Source organism: Oncorhynchus kisutch, linkage group LG11, assembly GCF_002021735.2.
Source record: "Oncorhynchus kisutch isolate 150728-3 linkage group LG11, Okis_V2, whole genome shotgun sequence".
NCBI classification, from domain to species: Eukaryota; Metazoa; Chordata; class Actinopteri; order Salmoniformes; family Salmonidae; genus Oncorhynchus; species Oncorhynchus kisutch.
Window position 1 is genome coordinate 69058114 of NC_034184.2, and position 26823 is coordinate 69084936.

General features: G+C 41.3%; 1 protein-coding gene across 2 annotated transcripts in view; it reads left to right on the plus strand.

Annotated features, from left to right (window-relative positions):
• Positions 1–5791: 5791 nt before the first annotated feature.
• Positions 5792–26823, plus strand: part of gnal (guanine nucleotide binding protein (G protein), alpha activating activity polypeptide, olfactory type) — a 66726-nt gene continuing 45694 nt past the window's right edge. Inside the window, exons 1-4 of one of the 2 annotated variants that reach the window (XM_020494471.2) lie at positions 5792–6623; positions 22744–22816; positions 23967–24021; positions 24173–24292. In XM_020494471.2, coding sequence (XP_020350060.1) covers positions 6182–6623; positions 22744–22816; positions 23967–24021; positions 24173–24292 — 690 coding nt within the window. In that variant the 5' untranslated portion in view covers positions 5792–6181. Of the gene's footprint in view, positions 6624–21786; positions 22514–22743; positions 22817–23966; positions 24022–24172; positions 24293–26823 lie in introns of those variants that run through there. The other variant, XM_020494472.2, reaches the window with a different exon arrangement.

Below are 26823 nucleotides of genomic sequence, written 5' to 3' on the forward strand. Positions count from 1 at the left end.
CTCCCATCTGTCCATTCTCTCCATCACTTGATCCATCGCGGATCCGATCCGATGGAGGACGGTGGTGTGGTGGAGAACCCGTTCCTCCATCGATGGGAGAGGGTTGGCTGCTGCTCCTGCTGACTCCATTCAATTTGATAGGTGCGGGATTCTGTAATGCTCAGGGTGTCGTGGGTGTGGAGTCAAATGCAGGAGACAGAGAGTTCAATGCTGTGCGTCTTTTAATAGCACCTAACGCACCACAGGGTGCTCACAAAAGTTACGTTCCCAAACACAGGGAATCAAAATGTACAATGGAACAAATCACGACCAGGCACAAACACGTACCTCTACAACAGAGCCGAAGGTTACATAGAAATAATCCCGCACAACAACCAGGCGGGCCGGCTGTCTAATAAAGACAAACTAATTAACCCTACACAGGTGCTACCACTAAACATACAAGGAGGGGGAGGAAAAACAATCAGTGGCAGCTAATAGGCCGGTGACGACGACCGCCGAGCGCCACCCGCCCGGGAAGAAGGAAACACCCTCGGTCGGACTCGTGACACAGGATTTAGGATTAGCTGTGACTGGAAGGACAGGAAGCATTTTAGTGTGCATCTCAGTAGCCCAGAGCAGCTTTGTAATTCCTGATTTCCCAGCTCCTGGCTGACAGCATCTACAGTATAAAGTCACTCTGGCTCTTGTTTAAGGTGTTTAATAACTCATTCAGATGGATTTGGAAATATTGTTGTGTTTGAACAGGGTTTGTTGTCAATGGTCAACCAGGCCATAACCAACAAAATGTTTGATTCCTTTAAACAATGTAATTGGTTCTTGCTGATAGAAGCACTCAACTAAAAGTGACCAACAAGCAATACATTGCAAGGCATGATTTTAAAAAAAAATACCGTATTAAAATGTTTTCATCATACCTAGTATTTTATATCTGATCGAAGACTAGTTGACAGTGAGCACACTGCACAGATTAATAGGCTACATGCAATAATAGCAGGCTACAATGTACAGGTCTTTTAAATCAAATATGAATAGGCTAATTAATATATTTTTTATATGTTCAGCCTTCTACAATAAACAAAATCAGTGCCAATGTAATAAACATGTAGCTAAGTATTGATTCGAGTTTGCAATTTGCACTTCCTAATACCTGCTTCCCATTGCCCTGACCCTCTTTCAAGTCAAATGGGAGGTCCACATCCCTTGCTTTCAACTTTTCAAAGTGTTAAAAAGAGATACTGACTCTAGTTCAAGTCAGACAATACTTCCACCTATTCAACGCACATTTAGACAAGCACAAGAATCCAGAGCAATCAAATCTCTTACAGTACCCCTTGTTGATGTGAGAGTGTATCTTCCCTAGAATATGTGGGAAGTCTGTGCCAAACATCACTTTACGCCCAAACATTTCCAATAGATGCCGACAGTAGGCTATAGCCTATAGGCTAGTGTGCTTACCATCTCTTTTTGCTGGGTGTAAGAAGACGAGTATTTGGTACAGCGGAGGTCAAATAGCGTTAAGATTGTGAGGCACGTTACCTTGAAGTCGATGATGCTACTGAATCGGGTATTCACGTGTGAGAGAGAACCACTGGATGGATGACACCTGAGCATAGGCTGCGGGCAGGAAAAAGGCAACGTTATTGACCCGACAAAGACAGAACACTTTGCGGGATAAACCTACTATGCTCATTTTCTGCAATGTGGGATGTGAACGGCTGTATCTCCCCTGTAATGCAACTAGTGCATTCAGATGGCCTTATCCAGCAATTTAATATACTATATTTTTCAGTGCATTCAGGCAGCTTAGCGTTCATACCTCCAAATGCATTTCAGACTGTTTTCGACTGCTCGGGGAATGAGTGGAATATGAAAAATGAATGGAGAAAACATGATGATGATGTGGGCTATTTTTGCAATAGGAATATTTTTTCTAAATTCTCTTACACACACATTGCATGGATTAATATCGTCCTTTAGGATTCATTTCAATAGGCAAACTTCCCAATCTTTACCCATGACACACAAAATGTCCATTGACCAATGAATCTAACTTCAAGGTGTGGTTGATGATTTGAAAACACTTTGCATAGTGCCAAGTGTTGCCATAAACCCATTCTCAATGCTGTCAGTCAGTGTAGTTCTACCCCAACAAGACAATTACCAACGTTTATAATATATTAGCCTAATATGATTGGCATTAGTATATATGTTTAGAGTTTATGATTTATTTATGAAATACAAGACTAAACATAATGGAGAGTGCATAAGAAAATATTTACAAGAAAGTATGTTCCACTAGGGCAGGGCTCTAGAGCTGATTGTAATGATCTGAATGATCTGGGAGGAGTATATGATCTGTAGCTTTGATGGTGCTGCCACCCTGTGGATATGCAGCTGAAGGTCTTGTGGTTACCAGTTGACAGTCACATGCATTGGAAGTGATGTGTTTGGAATGAAACTCAGTTGTCGGTCAACTTAGCCTGGTCCCTGGTCCGTTTGTGCTTTTGTCTACTCCGCTGTCATTGTCAAGCCAAACATGTTAATTGACTACAGCTCAGTATTCAACACCACAGTGCCCTCCAAGCTAATCACTAAGCTAAGGCCCCTGGGACTGAATGCCTCCCTCTGCAACTGGATCCTGGACTTCATGATGGGCCGCTCTCAAGTGGTATGGGTAGGCAACAACACATCCGCCACGCTGACCCTAAACATGGGGCCTCTCAGGGGTGCGTGCCCCCTGTACTCCCTGTTGACCCACGACTGCATGGCAGCGCACGACTCCAACACCATCATTAAGTTTGTTGACAGCACAGCGGTGGTAGGCAGTGTGGTGCCAGGACAAAAACCTTTCCCGCAACGACAACAAGGTTAGCAGCCGATCGTGAATTACAGGAAACGGAAGGCCGAGAATGTCTCCATTCACATCGATGGGGCTATAGTGGAGCTTGTCGAGAGCTTCAGGTTCCTTGGTGTCTACATCACTTAGGATCTATCATGGTCCACACACACCAACATAGAAGAGGGCATGACATGGCATATTTCCCCTCAAGAGGCTGAAAAGATTTGGCATGTGCCCTCAGATAGCTGCACCATTGAGAATATTTTGGCTGGGTGCATCACCGCTTGGTATGGCATCTGCTTGGCATCCAATCATTACTCATTGTGTATTTATTATTAGGTTTTATTATTTTTCCATTATTGTTCTCTGCATTGTTGAAAAGGGCCCCCAAGTAAGCATTTCATGTGACAAATACAATTTTATTTTATTTGAGTTGGCAGGAGAGCAGAAACAGACTGGCACCCAGGCTAATGTAAACCCTCATGAGTAAATTATTTTTGTTTACTTTGGACAATTATTGTCCTCCATTGCGTTCAATGTGTTGCTTACAAGAAGAAGTGTGCCTTGACTTGCAGAAACTAGGCTTGCATGTACAAAATTTCTCCACAAGGTGACAACAATGTATCGTTTTTGAGCATGCACCTGTGATGGCCTCACCACAGACACAGAATAGCCATTCCATGGGAAACCCTTTATGACCTTTGTACTGTGACACACCTCACTCTCTGCACTGCACTGGCCCATCCACACAACATAGTTTATTTTCCAAGATATGAGTTATGGTTACCAATCAACAGGACTGTATACTGTCTAGTCATGGAACTGTTTCGATAAGGAAGCTACAGTGCCTTCAGGAGGTATTCATACCCATTGACTTAATCCAAATTTTGTGGTGCTCAAAGGGATATTCAATGTCTTCTTTTTTGTGTGCCCTTCTATGCAAGGCAAGGGAAAACCTCCCTGGTCTTGGTGGTTGAATCTGTGTTTGAAATTCACTGCTTGACTGAGGGACCTTACAGATAATTATATGTGTGGTGTATAAAGATGAGGCAGTCATTAAACAATTGTGCTAAACACTCTTATTGCACACAGAGTGAGTCCAAACAGCTGTGACTTCTTCAGAATTATTTTACTCCTGAACGTAGTTATGCTTACCATAACAAAGGGGTTGAATATTTATTGACTCAAGACATTTTGGTTAGACATTTTTAATTCATTTGTAAAAAAAATAAAAAACATAATTCCGCTTTAACATGATGACTTATTGTGTGTAGGCCAGTGACAAATCTACATTTCCTCCATTTTGTATTCATGCTGTAACACAACAAAATGTGTGTGATGGCCCCATGGACTCAGATGATTATTCTTTCTGAAGTAACTCAAGATATCTAGAAAGATGACGTTTATTTTTCTTAGTGATATGATATCATCATAGTCTTATAAAACACCCCCGATAAATGTATGGTCTTATGAGGAAAATGCATTGGTGCCAACCTCTCACTTATTTTCTGAGTGCTTAAATTGCATATCCAAAGAGATCAATCACCCCGATGAAGGCTTTAATACCAAAATGTTTTTTAAGTTAATAAAGAAGGACTTTATATTTAATTTAAATTGTCCAATTTTTGGAACATTCAGTTTATTCTTCAATTCATACACCTTGGTTGGACTGTGAGGTAGAGGCAGTATACTTTCCCCATTAATCCACAGACCGACTGAGTAGAACATCTATTCTCAGAGCTGTGGGTGTCACACCTCTACCAGGCAATACCAATCTCTTTGGCTCCAAGTTGCTCTTCTTATCTGTTCAAGAGTCTACTGCCCTGCATTACACAACTAGTTGCTCACACTGTAAAAAGTCAAGGTAGTACATATGTGGTATCATAATTTGACCTATATTGTCACAGCAAAATAATCCTGCAGCAACAGGATTTTAATATTTAGTCCATAATATTGCTTTATTGGTGGTTAAGTTAATAGCTGGCCAAAATTGTAGGCTACTTTAGGTGCAAGAAAATTCTCAGCAACAAAAGTGTGATCAGATTAAGATCCTGCACCTGTAGACAGAACATTCTGGATATCTCCTTTGGGGAAAGTTCACAGACAATTCAGGCAATCAACACCTATCAGTATTTGGTGCTGACACAATGTTTTATTACCCCTGCATTGTACAGTCTACTTCAGCCCTGTGGTATCAAATAGGCTTTATTGGTGAACTGCCCAATAAATGTTGAGATCACCATTCAAGGCTGACAGCCTGTGCTGAGCTGGAACCTTTGGTCATTGCTACAGTAGGAATGGTGTAGACCTACACAGGAATCTACACTCATACATGTAGTGAGAAGTGCCATTTTAGTTTTCTGGTAACATTTTACTTTAAGCTGACCTGTATAATGCATTGGGATGCTGTTATCTGCATTGTAAGACTTGTCATAAGCATGTATGATCCCCATAATGTCTTAAATATCACCTCCTAATATGTTTCATATATTTTCATATTTCTATCTTTGGGCAAGGTACAAATGGAAACTAAACCAGCAACCAGAGAGCTGATGGTAGGACCCTCATCCAAGATAGCCTACCAATCACTGCCATTGTGCCCTTGAGCAAGGCACCCTACACTTTATCCTGAAATATGTGTGTGGTTGGGTATTGTGACAGCAAAATTATATATTTCCATAGAAAAATATGCAGTAAAGTGTGTAAATATTCTGTTTTATTATAAATGACCTATTATTTCGGTATATAATAAGATCATATGGGCTCATACAAATAACAAGTAATAAATCATATCTCTTGATAAAGTGTTACCAACATATTTAGGTTGGGCTATTGTAGGAGAGAATTTGAAAACAATTCTAACAACTGAGCTTTTACTTTGTCCTGGCACACGAATAGTTAAAGTCCATGACTACACCAGTAGTGAATTTAACGCTGACGCCTCACACAATGAGGGGGATGCACATACTACTGGCGCCCCTAGAGAGTATTATAATTCGAGAGCCAGTCCTGGGCGCACACTACCTTGCGTATTTTTTGGGTTGTACTTTAGATTTATTTACGGTAAGGTGGACCAGCGGTGGCCACTGTCACAATCAGGTTATCCACCAACTACAGGCTGGCATTGACAGACGGGACAAAATGCAAAATGGCTCACATGGTGGCAAGTCCAGGACCGTGATTAGATCACCTCTGCAGTTTGAATTCAACAAGCATCCCAGGACAGGGGAAATGCCACAATGAGTATAGGCGAGCAGGTAGGCCTACCATCTCTCGAGGAATTTTGCGCTTTTCACTTGAACATTTCCCTTCCATTTTACTAACGGAACAAACCCCACAATGGGACTGTGCTATAGCCTGCGTCTTAGTCTTGACGAATCCAGTGACACCGAGAAACCGGCGGACTGCTCTGTATCGTTACGCTCCAAGGACCTTGACCACGAGGATACAGAGGCATATAATGACATGACACTGCTCCGTGGTTGTTGGTGTCGCAGCGGGGGCCCTAGCAAAGGCAAGCCGAATGCACGAGATGCCGGTAGAGGGGACACGACTAAAGGCGTGCCCATACAGAATGGGGACAATGTTGGAGCTGACCGCAGCCAGCGGCAACATTTGCTGCAGAAGAAGCTCAGCAAACAGAAACAGAAAACCTTGGACAAAAAGTTATCGGAGGAGAAGGAGGTCAAAAAACAGGCGAAGAAAGTCAGTAAACATATTGACCGAACTCTGAAGGAGCAGAAACGAGAATACGAGCAGACGCATCGTCTGCTTTTACTCGGTAGGTGTGTGAGATAGATGGCTGTGCCTAATACATTGACCAGCCCAGGCTATGTTATCCTTCTACAAACCAATGAGATGTATGTCAGGTCATGAATAGGCTATAGGCTAACTTATTTAATCTATACACTAGCTTTATCAAAATAAATACATTAAATGGAATAGGCTATGTCCACCAGGTTCGAGAACCCCTCAACCTTGTATTCCCACGCTATGAAAATTAACTGACAGTGTAATTAACCCTCTACTGCGCACATTTTTTTTTTCTTGGAAAATAAATATTCCATCCTATTTTAATTTGATGTATCAAAGGTAATAAAATACTTTTACCCCCCACACCCAGAATTAGTTTTGTTGCCTCAGGGCAATGATGTGCCATAAGGGTACTAAAAAACAAAGAACATCTTGATATTTTAATATATAAATTCAAATTGGGCATAAACTAGTATTTCACTTCCTCTCAATCCTGATTCTGGGGCCCATTCTTCCTTGCTGCCACAGTAGTCAAGCTCACTGTTCTTACTATCAGAGGATATGAGCCTCCTAACTGCTTGATTAGGGTCCTATCAACTATATAATGTCCCCGTGACCACTGCCTGTGAATGTCAGTGGATATGTTGGCAAAAACATTGACCAAGGCCATAATTTTACATCAAATTGCTTTCAAATGGTATTTCATCGAGCATGATATTACCCTGAAATGTAGCCTAACTGCACAATGTTTCTGAATAATATATATATATATGTGTGTGTTCAAAACCTATCAAATATGCTTCTATAGAGGTTACTACACAACTTGACAATAGAAAATGTGTACTTCTCTATTTAAACATGTAAAATAATGAAATGTGTTGTACCCTTCACTCACACCATGCACTAACATCGCTCTGCTTTCCCTGAAAGAAGGTTCCTGCCCCAATCGATACATCATACCAACTTCTGCACCTCATTGGATTGTTTACAGACATGTCATCACATATTGTCATGTATAGGATTTTTTTAATATGGTGGGCGGGTGAGGGGGAAAAGGGTTTTCTGTTGCCTGAGGGCGATGATGTGCAGTAGAGGGCTAATGCACGGCATACCTCCAACACGCGTCATGATGGTCCCTGAGGCCTATGGTCTAGTTCACCTCTACCAATTAATTCAGCTGTAATATTTCATATATATTTGCATTAATGAATGGACATTTTTCATTAGGCCTGACAATATAGCCTACCAGTGATTAATACAGTCACAGGAGTATGGACAGTATTGCATTGATAACAGAATATTAAGTAGGCTACTGGTTCTCATTCCAGGTTGAAACATTATACGTGCAAAATGTCCTTGAAAATGCACTTGGACTATAGGACAACAGATAAGCGATGGGTTAATCATTATAGCACAATGCCGTACAAGACACACAGAAGATTTTAAAGGGACACTTCACCCCAAACCTTCAAATGATATTTTCAGTTACTAAAGGAAATTCTACCCTAGGCTAATGCATGTATGCTAACATATGTATTCCACATTTTGTTGTGTTACAGCCTGAATTCAAAATGGATTAAATATATTGTTTTCTCTCACCCATCTACACATAGTGCCTCATAATGACAAAGTTAAAACATGTTTTTAGACATTTTTGCAAATGTATTGAAAATTAAAAACATATCTAATTTACATAATTATTCAAACCCCTGTGGCAATACTTTGTAGAAGGACCTTTGGCAGCGATTACAGCTTTGAGTCATCTTGGGTATGTCTATCAGCTTTGCACGTCTGGATTTGGGGATTTTCTCTTATTCTTCCTTGGAGATTTTCTCAAGCTCTGTTAAGTTAGATGGGGAGCAGTCGTGAACAGCAATCTTCAAGTCTTTCTACAGATTTTCAATGACGGATTCAAGTCTGGGCTTTGGCTGGGCCACTCAAGGACTTTCACATTCTTGTTCTGAAGCCATTCCAGCATTGATTTGACTGTATGCTTGGGGTCATTGTCCTGTTTGAATGTAAATCTTCACCCCCGTCTAAGGTTGTTTGTTCCCATCAAGGATTTGTGTGTATCTTGCGCCATTCATTGTTCCTTCTATCTTTACCAGTCTCCCAGTCCCTGCCACTGAAAAGTATCTCCATAGCATGATGCTGCCACCACCATGCTTCACGGTACGGATGGTGTTAGACAGGTGATGAGACAATGCTTTGCATTCATGCAAAGGGGCAACATTTTTGTCTCATCATAAGGCAAAAGATGATGTGGTCTGATCTCAAAATCTTTCAAGTGCCTTTTTGCAAACTCTAGGTGTGCTCTCGTGCCTTTTTCTCAGGAGTGGCTTCCGTTTGGCCACTGTCCCATGAAGTCCAGATTGGTTTAGTGCTATAGAGACTGTTGTCCTTCTGGTAGATTCTCCCATCTCAGCCAAGGAACTCTGTAGTTTTGCCAGAGTGGTCATTGGGTTCTTGGTCACCTCCCTGACCAAGGTTCTTCTTGCCCAGTTGCTCAGTTTGATCGGAAGGCCAGAGTCTGGGCAGTTCCATATTATTTCCATTTCCCAATGATGGAGACTGTTCTCTTGGAAACTTTCAGCATTCTAGAGATTGGTTTATACCCTTTCCCAGATACACTGAGTGTACAAAACATTAAGTACACCCATTCTTCCATGACATAGACTGACCAGGTGAATCCAGGTGAAAGCTATGATCCCTTATTGATGTCACCTGTTAAATCAGTGTAGATGACAGGGAAGAGACAGGTTAAAGAAGGATTCTTAAGCCTTGAGACAATTGAGACATGGATTGTGTATGTATTCCATTGAGGGTGAATGGGCCAGACAAAAGATTGAAGTGCCTTTGAACAGGTTATGGTAGTAGGTGCCGGTAGTAGGTGCCGGCACACTGGTTTGAGTGTGTCAAGAACTGCAACACTGCTGGGTTTTTCATGCTCAACAGTTTCCCATGTGTATCAAGAATGGTCCACCACCCAAAGTATGTCCAGCAAACAACAGATCAGTAGACAAAAACAGGTAATTGATGAAAGATGACAAAGGTGGCTGACACGAATTGTGCAAAGCAACAGACGGCTACAGTTAGTCAACTGACAGTCCAGTACAACATTGATGCCCAAAGACCCATAAAAGAATGCACAACCCATCGTGCCTTGACACAAATGGGGTATGGCAGCCAACGACCTAAGAGTTCCACTTCTTGCAGAAAAATACAATAAACTGTGGTTATAGTGGGCTAATGATTGAAAACTCAGGACACTGGAGAATTGGAAAAACATTGCCTGGTCTGGTGAATCCTGGTTCCTGCTGTTTCACGCTGATGGGAGAAAACCACATGAGTACATGCATCCATCATACAGCGTGTCAACATTGAAGGCTTGTGATGGTGTGTTCAAATTGGAGCAACGTTTGAGTGCCACAGTATATCTGAACATCATTACCAATCAGGTGCATTCCATCATGACAGTATCCATTTGCAAATATATTTATTTCAGCAGAATAATGCCCCGTGCCACAAGATGAGGATTGTCCAGGAATGGTTCCACGAACATGACAGTAAATTCCGCTTACTGCAGTGGCCTTTCCAGTCACCAGGTCTCAGTCTAATTGAGCGTCTATGGGATGACATGGAACGAGCAATTCGGAGTAGAGATCCACTACCAGCCAACTTCGCACAACTGTGGGAAGAATCGGTGTCAACATGGACCAGTGTCCCTGTGGAACGCTTTCGACACCTTGTAGAGTCCATGCCCTGACGAATTGAGGCTGTGCTGAGGGCAAAAGGAGGTACAACTCAATATTAGGAAGGTGCTCCTTTATGTTTTTACTGTCAGTGTATATGCCTCATCACAGTTCTAACTCAGAGATCTACAGACAGTTCCTTGGACTTCATGGTATAGTTTCTGTTCTGAAATCAATCAATCAATCAAATGTATTTATAAAGCCCTTTTTTCTTCTTTATTTTTTACATCAGCCGATGTCACAAAGTGCTGTACAGAAACCCAGCCTTAAACCCCAAACAGCTGGCAATGCAGATGCACTGTCAACTGTGGAACCTTATGTAGACAGGTGTGTTTCTTTCTAAATCGTGTCCAAAGAATTGAATTAGCCAATCAAGTTGTAGCGACATCTCAAGGATGATCAAAGGAAATTGGACGCACCTGTGTGAATACTGTAAATGAGATATTTCTGTATTTCATTTTCAATAAATGTGCTAAAATGTCTACAAATCAGCTTTCACATTGTCATTATGGGGTATTGTGTGTAGCTGGATTAGAAAAACAAATGTTAACCATTTTGAATTCAGGCTGAACACAACAAAATGTGGAATAAGTCAACGGGTATGAATACTTTCTGAAAGCACTACATGCTATCCTGAAGTTGTGGCTCACAGGTGTGAAGCACACCAATGGCAATATGCAGTCACTAGTCATTCGTTAGTGATAATTATAGCCTACCTCACATCCCAATTCATCATGAAACCTCTGATATAACATGAGGTCTAACCATGTCATAATGACAGCCCTTAGGTTACCTAGCCGGGCCCCAGATCTGTTTGTGATGTCTTGCCTTAGCGGGACAATTATCATATAGCTGTTGCAAGACTGCGGTAACAGATCTGGGACCAGGCTATGTGTAACCGTCACAGTGGTAGTATCTCAGCATTCCAAGAACTAGCTTATCAAAGACCAAGAAGCACACATCAAGAGCTGCTTAACTAGCCATAGCAGTAGGCTAGTGCATGTGTCCTGGAACATGGCAATCGGTCAGTCAGTCAGTTCCCCTTATGACCTCAGATGGAGTCTGGATGTTAAATTAGGGTAGCAATCTGTATTTACTGTTTTTGAATAAAAAAATAATTGAGAGCTGGCAGTGAATATCAGAAAATACATTGCTGACTAATAAACTCACATGGGCTATTGAGAAATGACCGATACTATATATCTGAAGCTTAGTTGGCAGTGCATGGTGCTTGTTATGCCAGGTTTGTGGTTTTAATTTGGGGTGGCAGGGTAGCCTAGTGTGTTGGACTAGTAACTGGAAGGTTGCAAGTTCAAATCCCCGAGGTGACAAGATACAACTCTGTCATTCTGCCCCTGAACAGGCAGGCACTGTTCCTAGGCTGTCATTGAAAATAAGAATTGTTTCTTAACTCAATTGCCTAGTTAAATAAAACAAATCCTTGGAACACCCATATGTAAAATGTATGCTGTAACTTCCTTTGGATAAAAGCATCTGCTAAATTATTATATATGTTATATATATATGTTATATATTATACAGGAAAGTGGCTTCCATCTGGCCATAAAGTGGTGGAGTGACTTTTCCACACAGACAGTTCCTTGGACTTCATGGTATAGTTTCTGTTCTGAAATCAATCAATCAATCACATTTTTCCAAATTTTATAGCCTTACAGCGGCAGGATAGCCTAGGGTTAGAGCGTTGGACTAGTAACTTAAAGGTTGCAAGTTCAAATCCCCCAGCTGACAAGGTACAAATCTGTCGTTCTGCTCCTGAACAGGCAGTTAACCCACTGTTCCTAGGCCGTCATTGAAAATAAGAATTTGTTCTTAACTGACTTGCCGAGTTAAATAAAGAAATAAAACAATTCTAAAATGGATTCAAACATTTTTTTGGACACACCACACAATACCCCATAATGACAAAGCGAAAACAGGTTTTAGAAATGTTTCCAGATTTATTAAAAATAAACAAACACCTTATTTACATAAGTATTCAGACCCTTTGCTATGAGACTCAAAATTGAGCTCCGGTGCATCCTTGAGATGTTTCTACAACTTGATTGGAGTCCAGCTGTGGTAAATGCAATTTATTGGACATGATTTGGAAAGGCACGCACCTGTCTATATAAGGTCCCACATTTGACAGTTCATGTCAGAGCAAAAACCGAGCCATGAGGATGAAGGAATTGTCCGTAGAGCTCCGAGACAGGATTGTGTTGTGGCACAGATCTGGGGAAGGGTAGCAACATTTTTTGCAGCAATGAAGGTCCCCAAGAACACATTGGCCTCTATCATTCTTAAATGGAAGAAGTTTGGAACCACCTAGACTCTTCCTAGAGCTGGCCGCCCGGCCAAACTGTGCTATCGGGGGAGAAGATCCTTGGTCAGTTAGGTGACCAAGAACCTGATGGTCACTCTGACAGAGCTCCAGAGTTCCTAATGGAGAGATGGTTGTCCTTCTAGAAGTTTCTCCCATCTCTGGAGCACTCTACCAATCAGGCCTTTATGGTAGCATGGCCAGATGGAAGCCACTCCTCAGTAAAAGGCACATGACAGCCCGGTTGGAGTTTGCCAAAAGGCACCTAAATACTCAGATCATGAGAAACAAGATTCTCTGGTTTGATGAAACCAAGATTGAAATCTTTGGCCTGAATGCCAAGTGTCACGTCTGAAGGAAACCTCAGACCATCCCTATAATGAAGCATAGTGGTGACATCATTGTGTTGTGGGGATGTTTTTCAGCGGCAGGGACTGAGAGACTCGAGGGAAAGATGAACAGAGTAAAGTACAGAGAGATCCTTGATGAAAACCTGCTCCAGAGCACTCAGGACCTCAGACTGGGGTGAATGTTCACCTTCCAATAGGACAACGACTCTAAGCACAGTCAAGACAATGCAGGAGTGGCTTCGGGACAAGACTCGGAATGTCCTTGAATGACCCAGCCAGAGCCCGGACTTGAACCCAATCAAACATCTCTGGAGAGATGTGAAAATAGCTGTGCAACGACACTCCCCATCCAACCTGACAGAGCTTGAGAGGATCTGCAGAGAAGAATGGGAGAAACTCCCCAAATACAGGTGTGCCAAGCTTGTATCATACCCAACAAGACTCGAGGCTGTAATCGCTGCCAAAGGTGCTTCAACAAAGTACTGCGCAAAGAGTCTGAATGCTTATGTAAATGTAATATTTCAGTTTTTTATTTTTTAATACTTTGCAAAAATGTCTAAACCTTTTTTTGCTTTGTCATTATGAGGTATTGTGTTTAGATTGATGAGGAAAAAAGTTAATACATTTTAGACAGGCTGTAACGTAACAAAATGTGGAAAAAGTCAAGGGGTGAGTACTTTCCGAATGCGTGTGTGTGTTTATTTATATATATATATATATATATATATATATATATATATATATATATATATATATATATATATATATATATATATATATATATATATATTGTAGTTCAGTTTGTTATACAGTGCAGACTGTAGCATTTTATTGCTGAGACTATAAGGACACTAGAAATGACACCATTCCTCTGCTTTTTATGCAGAATGGAAGTCGAAAGAAGTTGACATAACTTCAGCTGGGTTTATATGACTGGCGCCTAGCAACCATGGGTGTCAGGACGTTAGCATATGGAATTTAACGTTGAGAGTGGTCGGAGTTCTTGTGTGGCTAAATTGGCAGAGCATGGCACTTGCAACACCAGGGTTTTGGGTTTGATTCCCATGGGGGACCAGTACAAATTTAAATGTATCCACTTACTACTGTTAGTCGCTCTGGATACATGACCCTTTCCACACTACTGAGCTAACCCAAACAGAGTTGTACTGCGCTAGCCTGGTTACTCATACACCATATTGCTGGAACTGTGGTGAGAAGGGAAATGTGAAAAGAAAATATCAGATTTGTGGTTTGTCTCGTAATAGTTAGAAAATGGTACATACATGAGACCTGTTGGTACTCATATCTCTGGGTTGCCTGTGTGCATCTAAACCAATTTCTCACCCCACATCAGGTGGGGGAACAAGGCCACAAATGCAGCCTCTAGGAAAACTGACTGAAATGCTTAACACTTCATTTGATCCTTTATTTGAACAGCTAGCAATTTTATCCTATGTGGGTAAGTGACATTAACTGTTAGTGTATGTTACACATGATCTCCCACTCTCTCTCTCTGTTTTTCTCTCACACGCACACATCGCCCTGTCCCCATTCTACTACTCTGAAAAACTCTATGATTGTGTATTTAGGCATTACAGATGTAGGATCTTAATTAGATCACTATTTTGTTGCTGAGATTGCAGGAAATGCAAACTTGTAGTGTATTAGAGGTTTAAAAATCCTTCTAAAGTTAGTCATTTCCACTTTTAAATGTCAGACTTGATTTTGCCATAGTGAAACATTTATCAAACCCTACAAAAATGTTCATGAATTATAATCCACATAATAATTTACAATTCCCGTTGCTGCAGGATTATTTTCCTGCTGTAGCAAACTGGCTCAAATTAAGATCCAACATATTTACCCTTCACTGCATACAGTACACTTGTCCTGGCGGGTATGTATCAAAGTTTTACAAATATTGATACTTTACCTTGCTACTGCTAGCATACTTTACTGCTGGCATGCAGGTCTGTCTGTAACCAAATAAGGTCTGAAATTATTACGATTAGCCCTATTCTTTCCTTGACTAAGAACTCCAAACTCAAATGTGTCATTCTTATGATATTGTGTTTATTGAGAGTGGGGTCCATCCTTGTGTCATGATGCCATATATAAACTCAAGTGGGAATAGTCCAAAGTCTGTGCTATTTTTGCTGCCGGCCCATCCCATAAACCCTTCCCCACCTTGCTTTCTCAGTCTCATGACCTGAACATAGCTGCCACATTTTCAGCTATTGTAATCTTTCATATCTGGGATGACCAATGGCCGATGATAAGAGATTGAGGGGAAAGGCTTGGCCTCAGAGCGCCATAGTGCATGTTCATTGATCATTCATACAATACATTTTCCTTCATTATTAATATGGAGTTTGAGTTCAAGTGTGGTGTGTGTGTGGTGGAAGATGTTTGTGAGGCAACAAAGGGAAGAGTAAATGCGTCTGAGTGCAGTTTAACATGTCTGTGCAGTGTAACATGTCTGTCTGCAGTGTAACACATCTCTGTGCTGTGTAACACGTCTGTCTGCAGTGTAACACATCTCTGTGCAGTGTAACACGTCTGTGTGCTTTGTAACCTGTCTCTGTGCAGTGTAGCACGTCTGTCTGCAGTGTAACACGTCTCTGTGCAGTGTAACACGTCTCTGTGCAGTGTAACACGTCTCTGTCTGCAGTGTAACACGTCTCTGTGCAGTGTAACACGTCTCTGTCTGCAGTGTAACACGTCTCTGTCTGCAGTGTAACACATCTCTGTGCAGTGTAACACGTCTGTCTGCAGTGTAACACATCTCTGTGCAGTGTAACACGTCTGTGTGCTTTGTAACACGTCTGTGTGATTTGTAACACGTCTCTGTGCAGTGTAACACGTCTGTGTGCAGTGTAACACGTCTCTGTGCAGTGTAACACGTCTCTGTCTGCAGTGTAACACGTCTCTGTCTGCAGTGTAACACGTCTCTGTGCAGTGTAACACGTCTGTCTGCAGTGTAACACGTCTCTGTGCAGTGTAACACGTCTCTGTCTGCAGTGTAACACGTCTCTGTCTGCAGTGTAACACATCTCTGTGCAGTGTAACACGTCTGTCTGCAGTGTAACACATCTCTGTGCAGTGTAACATGTCTGTCTGCAGTGTAACACATCTCTGTGCAGTGTAACACGTCTGTGTGCTTTGTAACACGTCTGTGTGATTTGTAACACGTCTCTGTGCAGTGTAACACGTCTGTGTGCAGTGTAACACGTCTGTGTGCAGTGTAACACGTCTCTGTGCAGTGTAACACGTCTCTGTGCAGTGTAACACGTCTCTGTGCAGTGTAACACGTCTCTGTGCAGTGTAACACGTATGTGTACAAGGTAACACGTCTCTGTGCTGTGTAACACGTCTGTCTGCAGTGTAACATGTCTGTCTGCAGTGTAACATGTCTATCTGCATGCATGTGTTTTTCTGCACGCTAAGGGGCAGGTTGGCTCTGTTATCATTCCATATCAGAGCTGCAGAGAGAGACGCTCTCTGGGAGGGCTATTTTTAGCCCAGATGGAATCTGGGTTACGGAATTTCAAGATATGGAACAGAGATGCTCTCAAGCAGGTTCAGGTTCCATCCAACTATGCAAATGTTCGAAGATCAGTTGGGAAAGATCCTATCCCCTCAAGTAGCTTTGATTTACCTGAATGGATATAGCAGCCATCTTTTGAAAAAGTAACATTAAAGTCATATACATTCAACCTTCTAAGTGAGAAATAAATCAACAATTGAGAGCTCTTAACAACACCACATTGTCTGGGCTAGGCTAGCTAATCATTTCCGTGTTTCCGGGCATCACTTAATTGTAATATTCATTAAGGATAGTTCTGAGCTAAGAACTTGCCATGTGAAAAGGCAAAATATGTCTCCAAACGGTTTTATCTATTGTTCATGCCTTCTCTGTTTGTTTGGTAAAAGGAAAAATAGCACTGTCATTTTATTTACATTTTTATCGTCATGTACTGCCGGTCTGGTCATTGGGACAAAAGCCTCCTTCTCACTGCTGACTTCTTCTAACGTCCTTTAATGTTCTTTGACGTCAACGTCCCTAATCAGTTTTCACCCTCAGTCACTAGACCAGTAGAACTGACCTGGGATCCAAAAATGTTCTAAGATAATTTAGTCAGCTATTTAGGCTAAATATCAAGGCTGACAGACATGCACACAGTTAAATGTTATTCTCTGTCTATATATTGAAACGTCTGCTGGTTACACTTAAGTGGAAATCTAAGTCACAAGGGTTACATATAGCTGTCCCTTACAGAAAAACATGTTTTCACATTTTTATTTAGAACAATTCACATGTTTATACATGTAGCTTCATGTTATCACATTGTGCTTTACATGTTGTCACATTGTGATCACATGAAAGTGTGTTTTTGGAACACTTCACATGTGTTCACGTGAAATTCATGTGTTGTTCCGTAAGGGGTGCTTATGTCAACTGACTTTACTCGTGACATAAAATAGCACCGAGGTAAGCAAGTTGGCTATCATTAAACCTTGGGATTAGTTCTGTTTGCAAGCTGACAGCAATCCAGCAGACAGATATATTTATGACATCCGTTACATAATTACTATGTCAGTGATATGTAGCCCTTCCTATGAAGGGTTCAAGTTAAGGTGACTTAATTCTGGGTGGATGTTTTTGTAAAGTTATGTCTTCCCTGGAAATGGTTTCACTTTCTCAGTCCTGTGCCGCTCTTGTCAGACAGACAGTGGTGGTGAACCTACCATCCAACCCACCAACCAGCAGCTATGACCTCATCTTGACCTCATCAGACCTCTCTTACACCTCCCGTTCTCTGGGGAGAAAATGTGCATCCTGTTTTTTTTTTACTCTCGCTTTCTAAATCAGGCCCCACGTCCTACGGAAACTAGCCCGGGGCTGTCCAGCGGGGTTGAAAGTTCACCCCGAACCAAAACAAATCAAAAGATCACGCACCAGGAATGTGTGACAAAGGACAGTAATATCCCAAATTCACTCATTTGGCCACCAGCCTGCTGACAGACTGCCCTACTATAAAAAAGGAATGATTGTCTTAGATGCACTCTCAACTCAGTTGACCGAAAACTTGCAAATTGCAAAAGCAACTGCTTATCTGGTCAATACTAACCTGCAGATCTCCTCGGTCATGTTCAGTAGGGCACACCAAGGCAAAGCGTTTTGAAAACCGAAAACAAAAATTACTGTTTGTTATTGGACAAGTCCAGGTAGTCCCTCCCCTTGTCAAGCCGTTTTATTCCATTTAGTGCCTAATGAACATGACCCTGCACTGGGCCTTTGGGAATGCCATGTTATGACTACGGAGAGCTTTTAGAAAGCTAGCTACCATTCCAGGTATCCTCTTAATCTCTAACATTCTCTGTGTACTCACTGGAAAGAGAAACTAGAATACCAGTTTTCCAGCCTAAGGTATGACCTGAGCTATATACTAACTTATCATACACAAGCTATTTTTATCCAGGCAACAGGGTACAAGGAGGAAGGGTGAAAGTCATACAGTCATAGCTTTCTAGTAAAGGATGCATGTATTCTTGACCATTCCTTTGTTGTACATGCATATTGTCATCAAGCGCGCGCACACACACACTGAAGTGTATAGTATTAATCTAAACCACAAGAGGGAGACAAAAGGCAATGTAAGACGATAGTCAATGGGCTGCTCTACGTTGACACTATAGAGAGAATTAGATAAGATGATGGTGATCATTTCTAGTGACTTTAAAAATATGTTTGTTACTTAACTCCTTGTGCCAAACAGGGAAAGAACTTTGTCTCTGTAGTTCACATAGTTGTGACTGGGAGCGATGCAAACAGGTGACAAAAACCAAAACAAGTGAAAGCAAAGATTGTCTTAACTCCCCATGGCATTGTAGGGAGACATACAGTAAATTACTCATTTCTGAATAGTAGAGCGGTAGGTTAGCCTCGTACGAACCATCCTGATCTTGTGAGTTTACATTCTGTAACAGAGCGTAAGCTCATGAGATCAGGATGGTTTGAACGAGGCTAGAGGTAGGTAGAGCCGACACTCTCAACCAACACACAGCATTAACAGTTAGTAAGCTCCGCGGGCTAAATTTGCATCCAGAGGAGCCACACACTGGCCAACTCGACCTATAACATCACATTTGCATCTTGTTTTCATATTTTTTTTGTACTGGAAAATCTTTCCATTGTTCTGGAGGCTGCTAATGTTCTAAACAGTGACACATCATGACAGATAACCATCACATATGGCCCCTCAGTTGCCAGTTTGCCTCACACTACTTTTGATATAATCCATGTTTTGATATGTCTGATTTATTTTTTTAAATGTTTTGAAATCAATCAATCGTTCAATTGATGTAATTAATTGAAATCAATCAATCGTTCAATTGATGTAATTAATTCTAGTCCTTCCGAGTCTGGTTTGCCACTGAAATGGTCAAACACATCTACCTCACTTACTTACTTTACTACTTTACTTTACTACTACTTTAGTCATTGTATCTGTCATCTTTGAATTAGTTGACTACATCTTATTGGGGTTTGAAAGGACTTCATTAATGATTCATTTTCCCAACAATGCTTTACTTTGAGGATGGCTTTTATTGATTGTCAGGGCATGTTCATCCGCACTAACCTTAAAATGACCCAGACACCACCTCCATCCTATCATATTGGGAGATTGTCTTTGGCTCTCGCTCACTACATGGATATACTCTCCACTGTTGATGGGAGCACTGCCCAGCTGTGCTGCTAGAACATGGATGCTGATATGCAAACACATGAACTCGTTTGCATATATTCCATTGCATTTGCATTGTGACTTTTTTTTCTCAAAGCTTGAGGTGATGTTATATTCACACCTTTGGATTCTCTACTAAACTCAGAAAAAAAAGAAACGTCCCTTTTTTAGGACCCTGTCTTTCAAAGATCATTTGTACAAATCCAAATAACTTCACAGATCTTCATTGTAAATGTTTTAAACACTGTTTCCCATGCTTGTTCAATGAACCATAAACAATTAATGAACATGCACCTGTGGAAAGGTCATTAAGACACTAACAGCTTACAGACGGTAGGCAATTAAGGTCACAGTTATGAACACTTAGGACTCTAAAGAGGCCTTTCTACTGACTCTGAAAAACACCAAAAGAAAGATGCCAAGGATCCATGTTCATCTGCGTGAACGTGCCTTAGGCATGATGCAAGGAGGCATGATGCAAGGAGGCATGAAGACTGCAGATGTGGCCAGGGCAATAAATTGCAATGTCCGTATTGTGAGACACCTAAGACAGCGCTACATGGAGACATTATGAACAGCTGATCGTCCTCGCAGTGGCAGACCATGGGTAACAACATCTGCACAGGATCGGTACATCCAAACATCACACCTGCGGGACAGGTACAGGATGGCAACAACAACTGCCTGAGTTACACCAGGAACGCACAATCCCTCCATCAGTGCTCAGACTGTCCGCGATAGGCTGAGAGAGGCTTGACTGAGGGCTTGTAGGCCTGTTGTAAGGCAGGTCCTCACCAGACATCACCGGCAACAACGTCGCCTAGGGGCACAAACCCACCGGCGCTGGACCACAGGACTGGCAAAAAGTGCTCTTCACTGACGAGTCGCGGTTTTGTCTCACCAGGGGTGATGGTCAGATTCGTGTTTATCGTCGAAGGAGTGAGTGTTACACAGAGGCCTGTACTCTGGAGCGGGATCGATTTGGAGGTGGAGGGTCCGTCATGGTCTGTGGCGGTGTGTCACAGCATCATTGTTGTCATTGCAGGTAATCTCAACCCTGTGCGTTACAGGGACGACATCCACTTCCCTCATGTGGTACCCTTCTTGTAGGCTCATCCTGACATGACCCTCCAGCATGACAATGCCACCAGCCAGACTGCTCGTTCTGTGTGTGATTTCCTGCAAGACAGGAATGTCAGTGTTCTGCCAGGGCCAGTGAAGAGCACGGATCTCAATCCCATTGAGCACGTCTGGGACCTGCTGGTTCGGAGAGTGAGGGCTAGGGCCATTCCCCCCAGAAGTGTCCGGGAACTTGCAGGTGCCTTAGTGGAAGAGTGGGGTAACATCTCACAGCAAGAACGGGCAAATCTGGTGCAGTCCATGAGGAGGAGATGCACTGCAGTACTTAATGCAGCTGGTGGCCACACCAGATACTGACTGTTACTTTTGATTTGGACGCCCCCTTGTTCAGAGACACATGATTCCATTTCTGTTTGTCACATGTCTGTGGAACTTGTTCAGTTTTTGTCTCAGTTGTTGAACCTTATGTTCATATTTACACATGTTAAGTTTGTTGAAAATAAAAGTAGTTGACAGTGAGAGGACATTTATTTTTTTGCTGAGTTTATTATTGTAGTGTGTCATTTTGTATTGCTACAGATGAAAGAGAACCTACTAGGCTATAGAGTAGGCCTATGTCAAGTTAATAGGCTACTTCAGGAGAAATTTGAATAGCAGCAAACTACTTGTTTCATTATCTTTTGTATCAAGTTTAACAGTGTTATTATTTGGTTTTGTAATATGATCCATATGGTTTGTGTGATTATACGCTGGTGCGCGGCCCTGATTGTCTACGGTCGCGCTCTCTGGTTAACCTCCATTTACCGGTGTTTGCAAGCACCTGTGAAATGATTTACGCGCGCAATGTGGATTGGGAAATGATTTGTGTAGGAAACGTGATTAAAGTGTTTGTCTGGATCAAACATATACCCGTTTTTGGAAACAATTGTACTATATTATTCACCAATTATTTTACACTGAACACTATATTGAAACGAAACTTTTCGGCGCACATTTTATTAGATAAACGCAGCCTATCTTTTTGTTTGTTGTACATGTGAAATTAAGAAATGTTGTTTTAAACTGGGTATTCAAACAGTGGTAAGGTGGCGCGCGCTCTGTGAGGTGTTTCTCTTTCGGTGCAGTGTGACTTCCTGGTGCTACAGAGAGAGGCAGTGCTGAGTTAAAGGGACCGAAACACAAACAGAATTTTTAGACCGGAAAAATAGAGAGTGGGAAGCAGGAGCGAGAGAGAAGAGCAGTTGGCTGGCTTCCAGATTCAGCCCCGCTCCACTCTTTGCATATTTATGAAGTCAATGTATCTTTTTGTTCTATTTATGATGCACATATTTATTAGAATCGACTGAATCCACTGGGTTGGGTTTGACAAGGGGTTAAAACGAAATTGTAACGGGGAAGATTTTTTTCTGAGCGACGGAGAAGTGGCGCACGGATTTTTCGCCCTATTTCTTCTCCTTTTATATTGAAAGTAGGAATTGCATTAGCTGTTATTTTATACTTTCTTTTTACGAGAAGAGCTCAGCGGAAGATGGGGTGTTTGGGCAACAGCAAGACTGAAGATCAACGCATCGATGAAAAGGCACAAAGAGAAGCGAATAAAAAAATCGAGAAACAATTACAAAAGGAAAGACAAGCATATAAAGCCACACATCGACTGCTTTTATTGGGTAAGGTCCAGAAGGTGGATATGATAACGGATAGGTATCATGTATGTTTTCAGATTCGCCCCTAGCCCACATATGTTGACAGGTCTCGCAGGCGAGCGCTGACTGAATCGTCAGATGGATTGTACAATTGGCATGGATTTTAAACACCAGCATATGCGGCACCCAAGTACATTCTTATATTTTAGCGATGGCTCCATTTCCTTATGCTTCATCTGTGTTTTATTTCGAAGGGGCCGGAGAGTCTGGGAAAAGTACGATTGTCAAGCAGATGCGGATTCTGCACGTCAATGGCTTTAATGCGGAGTAAGTACCCGTTATTTCATTTATTTTAAATTATTTACGTGCAAAATGGGACGTATTCCTTTTCTATTTTGATAGTGTTAAGTATTAAAATATATTTTCTTGTTGTCATTTTGATTTGTTTGATGTAGGATAAGAAAAGGACCGAGGGTTGGGTAGACGTTTCTTTGCTCTGTAGCATTGCAGTGTCCATCGGGCCCAATGGTTTAACAACAGCATGGCAACAAGCCTGCTATGTCCAACTGATTTCAAATAGCTGTCACAGTGATAAAGACGACATAGTAGCAGATTTAGGCCTACTTGTGGTCGAGATTATGTGTGTCAAAACACTGACAGATACATGTTACGCTGTATTTACAGTTGCTATTGCATTATAATGTGGACCGAACAAACAAACAATCTCAACTGAATTCATGTGTTTAAAAAAAAACTGTTCTGCGACAGTAATGTGTGCAGTGGTATTTTAAAACGGTGTATCTGTATATGTATGTGTCAATGTATCCCACTGGGCACAGGCGTCAATTCAAGGTCTATTCCACGTTGGCTCAACGTAATTTCATTGAAATGACGTGGGAACAATGTTGATTCAACCAGTGTGTGCCTAGTGGGATCTTTCTATGGTTTATGATATCCTACTATATTCAATCTAGACTTGGTTACATTGTAGTTTGATTTGGTTACATTGTGCACTGTAATATATGCCTCTGTATAGACTGTAGTGTACTGAATACGTTTTTTAGGAAATGAATGAATGATACCCAATCCTAAACTGTCCTCAATATTTATATATTTAATAATACATTTGATATTATTTGAGGAAATGGACCAAGTAAATATAGGCTATGCTTAATTTCTGTCCACCTTTAGTTCTAAATTAGACTCATCTCATTGAATATTGTTGTAGCATAGGCTTGCTTAAAGTAAACTTTCAAATAACATTTTAGCACAATACATCCTTACTGTTAATTTACAAATAGTGAGTATTACTAAATAGGCTATTAGGCCTATGATGGTTTGCATTAGTGGTGATATGAGACAACCTTTCCTTTCTGTGGGGCAGCATAAAGATTCATTTAATGAATGCAATTATCATTTTTAAGGTATTTAATTCATGTTTAACAGACCCATTTGTATATGTTGTTTCCCCATCCAGAGAAAAGAAACAGAAAGTCCTGGATATTCGGAAAAATGTGAAGGATGCCATTGTGGTAAGTTGATGATGTGCTGAGATTTGTATGATAGAATATGGTCACACCCTATGAGATTGTTTCCTGCAATCCCATTTTACTGATTAGACTGGCTTATCCCACATTTATCCAGCTTAATGTCTAATGTTTTTGTTTTTTATCTGCTTTTTAGACGGTAGTTTCGGCGATGAGCACGTTAATACCTCCAGTTCCAATAGGCAACCCATCGAACGAGTCCAGAATTGACTACATCAAAAGTATAGCACCTCTCTCGGACTTCGACTACACAGAGGTAAGGGCGACTGACCGAACACTGTCATTAATGCTTTATAGTCTTTGAAGCTGATTTCTGTCTTTGTCACTCAACAGCCTGTTAGTTATGCCCCGAGAAGCAACTTTAAGGCATTGATCAGGCCTGCTATTGATAGACTATCCAACTGATTGAATTTACTCATTCAGTGGACACTCTAATACAAACGTTTTCCAAGTTTATTTATAGTCAAGTTGTTCAATGTGGAGTCTAAATGCTGATGCCAAATATACGGTCACCATGAAAAAGTGGTTATGTAGGCCTATACTCCAAGAGCAGTCATCTAAATTAGCCACATTCACTAGTGTCCTTTGTTAACGCTGTAATCAGACTAGTTTAGTAGGCCTGGTGGATGGACATTTTTGCCAATGGGGAGGAGTCATTTGCTTCAGACAATCAACCACAGCACTATTTGCAATTACTTCCTTGAGGAAACAACGAGAAGCGAGTTATTCAAGTTTGTTCAGAGAAGTGTTCAGATCCTACTCACAAAGGATCAGATTCCAGTCAAAACCACAAACTTCTGAGCCATAAGCTACATGATTTGGTCATTTATAAATGTATGAGCCATTGCAGGGTTTAATCATAAAAAATAAAAGTTGTAAATGCTTTACTAAATTGTGTAATATGTATGACTACCTGAGCTCTGCAACAGGTTCTGCAAATGCCCAGTAGTCGACTACGGTGGATACCTTGGATGTTTTCTTTACTTTGGATTTGAATGACAGGGCCTGATGTGGGCAAATAGATGACATCACTCCTGGTGTTTGCTTTCAATGATATCTCCCAGCTATGAATTGAATTGTTGTATGAACTTAACAGTACTTTGTATGAGTACCCAAGAAAATAGATAGACCTGTATTTGACTCCCTGGAAATATATGATATTTTAGAAATGTGTAATTTTAGAAGATGCTGTTATCCAGAGCGATGAGGGGTTATGTACATTACTCAAGGGCACATGGAGGGGGTAAAAATCACCTTGTCAGCTCTGGGATTCAAACCAGCAACCTATCAGTTACTGGTCCAATATTCTTAACCACAAGTCTACCTGCCGCCTTATACACAGTATATACCCTATAACGTAGGGCCCAGGGGTTTTGTTTGATCATGTCACATGACCTTGAGCTTACCCTTATCTTTAAAGCTTTTTCATCAAACTGTTCACTATTGCTTTCATTAAAAAAATATTTCGCTCTGGATAAGAGCATCTGCTAAATGTAAATGTTATTTTGTGGTAATTCTCATTTCTGGAAAGGCTTGAAATAAATAACAACGGGTAACATGACATGATTGAACTAAAACAAGAGAGTTACTATTGGCTGTGAGATTTGTTGTTACGTCCTCCCATTGGAATGTCCACAAAATAGGACATGTCCAAAAGTTTGCTCCAATCAGTAATCTTGTTTTTTCAGACAGTGAGTAAGGGGAGGCTGGCCCAGTGTGCAATCTGGGCACATCTGTTGGACTAGATAAATACTAATCAACTGTTACATGATGAGTCTGCTTCCTAGAAAAAGCTTTTAGTAACCTAATTTGCCTTTTTTGAAGGAGGGGTGAGTTTGGGGGAGCGCATCGTTAGACATTTAAATTAAAGCGTCCCTTCTTCCTCACAAGGAATTGTTTGATGCCTTCTCTGCGTTCACTGGGTCAAGGCAGACAAAGCGTTGGTCTGTTGGTGCCGAGGTGTTACGAAAGAATCCAAACAGTAGTTTCTTTTAGTGTTTTAGATTCCCTGTGTTAGTTCTGAGACGTTGCAGACGACATGAAACGGATGACGAGAGTATGGTTCTGCTCCAGGATGTGTTGATGCTGAGTTATCTAATGCTTTTAACTGTGTACTGTACGAGCCCTGATGAAGGCTGTTGTGAATTTGACATTGGCTTGCTAATGATAAGCACTGGTTGTGATTGGCTGACAAACTTGAAATATGGGACTTTCAAAAGTTTATTTGACCCCAAGATGAGGATATTTGTTAAGAGCTTACGTTTCCTCTGTTTAGTGTTTTCTATTTGTTTTTATAACCGGACGTTGTAAGAAGAGGGGGTACATAAAGTTTATTGCATTGTGTCTCAAACATGTCCACGTTGTTCAAGTCAGACATTTTGAGTTGGATCGGATATTTCAACCGAGTGCTTTTGCTTTGGCGTTCAAACTAAAGCTGATTAGAACGTCATTTCAGTCCTATTCTCTCATGTTGCCCAGTTGTTGGAGGTGTCGGTCCGTCCGTCTGTGTATTTATACTAGTGGAGATGCATACTCTATACTAGTCTGTCAAAACATGGACAGTAGAAACAGTAGATGTTTTGGCTGCAACACACAGGCTTCATTAATTAGGCCTATTATATAATGGCGCATCGATTTCTCTTAGTAAACATGCTGGCTAGAGGCTGAGACAAAGAGATGCCCTCCCAGCAACCAAACGACTTAATAATTTCCCTCTAAAGCAGGTCTGTGTTTTATGTCTGGCCTCCCATGTCACATGTACGGCCCTGTTTCTGCTGGGACTCAAAA